Raw genomic sequence first — 6000 nt, 5'->3', positions numbered from 1 at the left:
CGCCCCCGCTGCCAGTGGGGAGGTCAGACGGCCGCTGGGGGCGGGGTCAGAAATGCCTGGCAACTCCAGGTACCTGTCCGGTTGCCTGGCGATGGGGGAGGAGGCGGGGCCGAGGAGAAAAAGGAGCCGCGCTCCGCCCGACTAGGGCAGGATCTGGAGAGGCGGCCGCGCAGCCGCCTTAGCTCTCTCTCGGGCCTCGCGCTCCGCCCAACCCTGGATCCGGAGCCGCACATGCGTAGCGCGAGCGACCGCCTCCGCCCCTCATAGGGCTCGTGGCGGGGCTACGCGTCCGGCGCGGGTGGCACCACGGTCGGAGCCGCCCAGGAGCCGGTGAACCGAGCAGTCTCGTGAGAGGGGCTCGAGAAGGCAGGCGCAGGAAGAAGGGGCGCCGTGTCCACCGCGGCTGAGGAAGATGGTGTTCGAGTCGGTGGTCGTGGACGTGTTGAACCGATTCTTGGGGGACTATGTGGTGAACCTGGACACGTCCCAGCTCAGTCTGGGCATCTGGGCAGGTAACGAGACCGCCGCAGTCCCTCCATCTCGCCTCCCTCCCGTGCTTCCGTTGACAGAGCCGGCCCTGCCTTCTTGGGACCTCGGGCCCCACTCTGCCACCTGCCGCCGCCCTCGTTTGGGGTCATGTTACGTAGAGCCAGGCGGCAGTTGCTGGGCCTCCATCGGCGAGTTAGTTTTTTGGCTGGAGGGGATTGGGGTCTCTGATGCTGGATGGAAAGGCCGCCCCCACCCCCCTTTTCCGCCGAAGGGACCCACAGTGGACTCCAAGGGTCTGGAGTTCAAATTCCACCGACCCGCCCTTTTCTGCCCCTCGAGGTCCGGTTTCAGCTGTGTTGGGCGAGGGGCGGCCTCGAGACACCCTGGGCTTCGTCTGGTCCCTGTCATTTTCGCCCCTTCGGTTGTGATGGAGGTCCGGGCAGCCCACTGAGGGCCGCACGCCGCCTCGCACGTGAAAGCCAGGAGCTGCGACCGGAGATGCCGTCCTCCTTACGCGCCCAGCCTCCGGGTATGGCCAAAACCTGCTGGCTGCTCGGCTCCCCCTTCCGGGCTCACCGCTTCGAGTCCGTGAGGCTCGGCTGATAACAGAGCGAAAACTCCTGTGCGGGATCGCTCGAAAGATTGGTGGTGTGTTGTCAATTTACAACCTGACCCAGCGATGTGTCAAGCTTGTTAAGGCCTTGGGGTTTTGTGGGTCGCGTTGAGTCACTGAATTTTTAAAGAAGCTTGGTGCGCAGTGTAACATCCCAGACCTAAAAGAGACATGTCCTTATGCTAAGTGAGATGTGAAGTTGGATGGTGAAGGACTGATGCTTTACTTTGTATCCGTTTATTCTGGTGTATTTCCTTATTTGGAGTTTCGTTTTTAGTGCTGTGCTTCCACCTGTTTTTGTATTACACCCTTATCTATTTTAAACACCCATTAGAAATAGATTCTTTTTCTTATGAAATGTCTTTCCCAGGCCAAAGCTAGGGTTAATTTCCTTGTGTTATATATATATATATATATATACACACACACACACACGTATATATATATATAATTTTAGTCTTTTTGAATATGCACACACTTGGCAGCCTTCTTCTAAAGTACTCATTTATCGTGGTATTTCTCCTTTATTTAATAGTGTAAATAGGTAATTTAGTTTGATAAAGAAAACCTCTTAACTACTGTTGATATCTAGTACCTTGGTAGAGAGTGGGACTGCAGGAATAAAGAACATAAATGCTAGCTCAGCATCTCTGACTAGTACCGGAAATTTACAGATAGTTTAATCTGTGCTGCTTTTCATTTGTAAAATAATGATAAAACTTGTCTCCACCCACTTCAGTTGGAAGTCTTGAGAACATTTTGTGGTGTGCTTTGCTTTTAATCTGTAGTGGAAAATTGCTTTTACTTCAAGGTGGAGGTTGGTGTAGAGTTTGATTTTTCAGTGGATTTGTTAATTTAAAATACTTTACACTAAATTCACTGTTGTGCTGCACAGTTCTATCAATTTGACAAATACAAGGAAGCATGTATCCAGCATCACGATCTTGATACAGAAAAAATATCAGTTCAGTTCTGTCACTCAGTGGCGTCGGACTCTTTGCGACCCCGTGGACTCTAGCTCACCAGGCCTCTCTGTCCATCACCAATTCCTGGGGTTTACCCAAACTCCTGTCCATTGAGTTGGTGATGCCATCCAACCATCTCATCCTCTGTTGTCCCCTTCTCCTCCTGCCTTCAATCTTTCCTAGCATTAGGGTCTTTTCTAATGAGTCAGCTCTTCTCATCAGGTGGCCAAAGTATTGGAGTTTCAGCTTTAACATCAGTCCCTCCAATGAACACCCAGGACTGATCTCCTTTAGGATGGACTGGTTGTATCTCCTTCCAGTCCAAGGGACTCTCAAGAGTCTTCTCCAACACCACAGTTCAAAAGCATCAATTCTTCAGCGCTCAGCTTTCTTTATAGTCCAACTCTCACATCCATACATGACCACTGGAAAAACCATAGCCTTGACTAGACGGGCCTTTGTTGGCAAAGTAATGTCTCTGCTTCTTAATATGCTATGTAGGTTGGTCATAACTTTCCTTCCAGGGAGTAAGTGTCTTTTACTTTCATGGCTGCAGTCACCATCTGCAGTGATTTTGGAGTCCAGAAAAATAAAGCCTGACACTGTTTCCATACCTCAGAATTCCCTCTGCTGCCCCTCTAGTAGTCTCCCACCCAACTCCTACCCTTCCTCCTGGCAACCATTGGTCGTTTCCATCCCTACAGTTTTGCCTTTTCTAGAGTGCCATATAAATGGAATTATGTGGTATGTATCTTCATGGATCTGATTTCTTAGTTTCATTCCTTTCACTTACTAAATGAAATGAATTTGAGAGGCATTCATGTGTGGCATGCATCAAAATTGTGCAACTGTTGGTACATCTAATTCCAGAACATTTTCAACACTCCAAAAATAAATCTCATACCTGTTAATAATCACTACAAATTTATCCCCACCTTCCTCTGGCAATCACTAATACACTTTTTGTCTTCTATTGATTGCCAATTCTGGACATTTCGTGTAAATGGAATCATAATATACATGGTCTCTTGTTTCTGGTTTCTTTCACTTAGTATTATATTCTCAAGGTTCATTTATATTGTAGCATATATCAGTATTTAATTCGTTTTTGTGGCTGTTAATAACATTCCATTGTATGGGTATAACTCATTTTGTTTATCTGTTCATCAGTTGATGGACATTTAAATTATTATTACTTTTTCCTTTTATGACTAATGCTGCTGTGAACTTTCATGTACAGGTTTTTCATGGACATATACTTTAAGTTCTCTTGTGTATAGAGGAGGAATTTCTGAGTGATATGGTAACTATGTTTAGACATTTTAAGGAATTTCCAAACTCTTGAAAATTCTTTTAAGTATTATGGATGCAAGTCCTTTGTAAGATAGGTGATTTGAAAAATACTTTCTCGGAGTCGTTTCCAAGACTGTCTTTTGTAAAACAAAAGTTTAAAATTTTAATCAAGTCCAGTTTATCAGAATTTATGAGTAATGCTTTTGGTGGTGTATCTGTGAAATCTTTCCCTAACCCAAAGTCACAAAGATTTTCTACTGTGTTTTATTCCAGAAACTTTATGATTTTATATTTTACATTTTTTGAGTACTAGGCAGAATTTAAAATATTCTTAAAGTATTTAAAAAGCAATAATAATTCTTGATAAACTTAGAGGATTAAAAATTCTTTGAAAATCTCAATAATAGAAACTAGATGCTACATAGGAAAAATGTTAAGATTATGGACTTAATATTTTATGGTCTAGTGTCAGGAGGACCTATTAGTAAATGTGTGCTTTTGCTAGGCTTCTGTATAGTAATCCAGTTAATATCACTATTGGCATATGAATAGTATAATTAGTAGGCTGCTGCTGCTAAGTCGCTTCAGTTGTGTCCGACTCTGTGCGACCCCATAGATGGCAGCCCACCAGGCTCCGCCGTCCCTGGGATTCTCCAGGCAAGAACACTGGAGTGGGTTGCCATTTCCTACAGAAGTTAAATTGATGGTTTCATATCTAATAATGGAAAATTTGTTTCAGAGATGTTCCTTTGAAAATTAGAATTCTTTTTTCCTTAGAAACATTGTTATATATGAAGTTTACAAAGCTAATGATACTGCAGTAAAACAGTGCCACTGTACTGTGCCTTGCACTAAGGAGACGGAGTCCTGGAAGCATCTATTTTGTGGAAGGAGAGAGAGGAATTGAGTTTTTTCTCAAACTGTTGGCAGATTCTGATGTTGATAAAGTATATATTTTAAACAGTGTTAGTTCCACCCTTCCATCCTTCCTGTGTATCATCTGTTTAGGGAGTTGGTAGTACTGCATAGACATATCTGCGATTCACCTCCCAACTTTGCTAAACCAACTAGTGTTTAATATTTCACTCAAGAGCTAGGCTGCATCAGAATCAGTCATATGTGATTGTTAGAAATACAGATATTTTTGGAACTACTTCCCAGATACTATAATTCATTTATTGAAAGTAGGACACCCCCCACCAGTATTTTTTAACCAACTGACATGGGATTGTGATGTCCAAATGAGGTGCATTTTAAGGGCACTTTCAGGGCAAAAATATTAGAAATTCAGGGGCAGAAGTAGTAGTAAGGATGTCTTGTGTAATAGAATTATCATTTGTAAGATAGAGTGTACCTTTTAATATTATATTTTTCTTTCTTCTCACTTATTTTCTTTTTTTGCTCCAAAATTACAATACTTGGGCAAATTAAAAAAAAAAAAATTTGTTATGTCTGACATCTTTGTGTAATATTAGAAGTTCAGACTTCTTTTTAAAAAAACAAAACTAAATTGCATATTCTGTTTTTGAAATGTTAATCTGTTAAAATGTTTCTCTTTATGTGTAGTCTTAGGTTCAGTTCAGTTCAGCTGCTCCCTTGTGTCTCTCTCTTTGTGACCCCATGGACTGCAGCACGCCAGGCCTCCCTGTCCATCACCAACTCCCAGAGTTTACCCAAATCCATGTCCATTGAGTTGGTGATGCCATCCAACCATCTCATCCTCTGTCATTGCCTTCTCCTCCCGCTTTCAATCTTTCCCAGCATCAGGGTCTTTTTAGATGAGTCAGTTCTTCGCATCAGGTGGCCAAAGTATTGGAGCTTCAGCATCAGTCCTTCCAATGAATATTCAGAACTGATTTCCTTTAGGATGGACTGGTTGGATCTCCTTGCTGTCCAAGGGACTCTCAAGAGTCTCTTCCAACACCACAGTTCAAAAGCATCAGTTCTTCGGCACTCAGCTTTCTTCACAGTCCAACTCTCACATCCATACATGACCACTGGAAAAACCAAGCCTTGACCAGACAGACCTTTGTTGGCAAAGTAATGTCTCTGCTTTTTAGTATGCTGTCTAGGGTGGTCATAGCTTTTCTTCCAAGGCGCAAGCATCTTTTAATTTCATGGCTGCAGTCACCATCTGCAGTGATTTTGGAGCCTAAGAAAATAAAGTCTGTCACTGTTTCCATTGTTTCCCCATTTATTTGCCATGAAGTGATGGGGCCGGATGCCATGATCTTCATTTTTTGAATGTTGAGTTTTAAGCCAGCTTTTTCACTCTCTTCTTTCACCTTCATCAAGAGGCTCTTTAGTTCCTCTTTGCTTTCTGTCATAAAGGTGTGTTATCTGCATATCTGACGTTACTGACATTTCTCCCAGCAATCTTGATTCCATCTTGTGCTTCATCCAGTCTGGCAACAGTTTTTATATCTTCATCACATACCCCTAATTTGTTCTTCCTTCTTTCCCTCTCTCCTTTTGTAACGACAAGTTTATTTTCTATTTCTGTGAGTCTGTTTCTGTTTTGTATATACACTTATTTAGATTCCATATATAGTTGACATCATATAATATTTGCCTTCTCTGACTTTTTTCACTAAGTATGATATTCTCTGTGTTCATCTTCATTGCTGTATATGGCTATAT

The 6000-nt window shown here is 43.0% G+C and overlaps 1 protein-coding gene across 4 annotated transcripts in view; it reads left to right on the top strand.

Moving 5' to 3' along the window:
* The first annotated feature begins 310 nt into the window (after positions 1–310).
* VPS13A (vacuolar protein sorting 13 homolog A) overlaps positions 311–6000 on the top strand; it is a 253635-nt gene continuing 247945 nt past the window's right edge. For all 4 annotated transcript variants that reach the window (XM_020879716.2, XM_020879717.2, XM_020879718.2 and 1 more), the window contains exon 1: positions 311–512. In XM_020879716.2, coding sequence (XP_020735375.2) covers positions 413–512 — 100 coding nt within the window. In that variant the 5' untranslated portion in view covers positions 311–412. The remainder of the gene's footprint in view (positions 513–6000) is intronic.

The sequence above is a fragment of the Odocoileus virginianus genome, chromosome 18, assembly GCF_023699985.2.
Source record: "Odocoileus virginianus isolate 20LAN1187 ecotype Illinois chromosome 18, Ovbor_1.2, whole genome shotgun sequence".
NCBI classification, from domain to species: Eukaryota; Metazoa; Chordata; class Mammalia; order Artiodactyla; family Cervidae; genus Odocoileus; species Odocoileus virginianus.
Note: the sequence above shows the minus strand (reverse complement) of the source record. Positions and strands in the feature narration are given on the sequence as shown.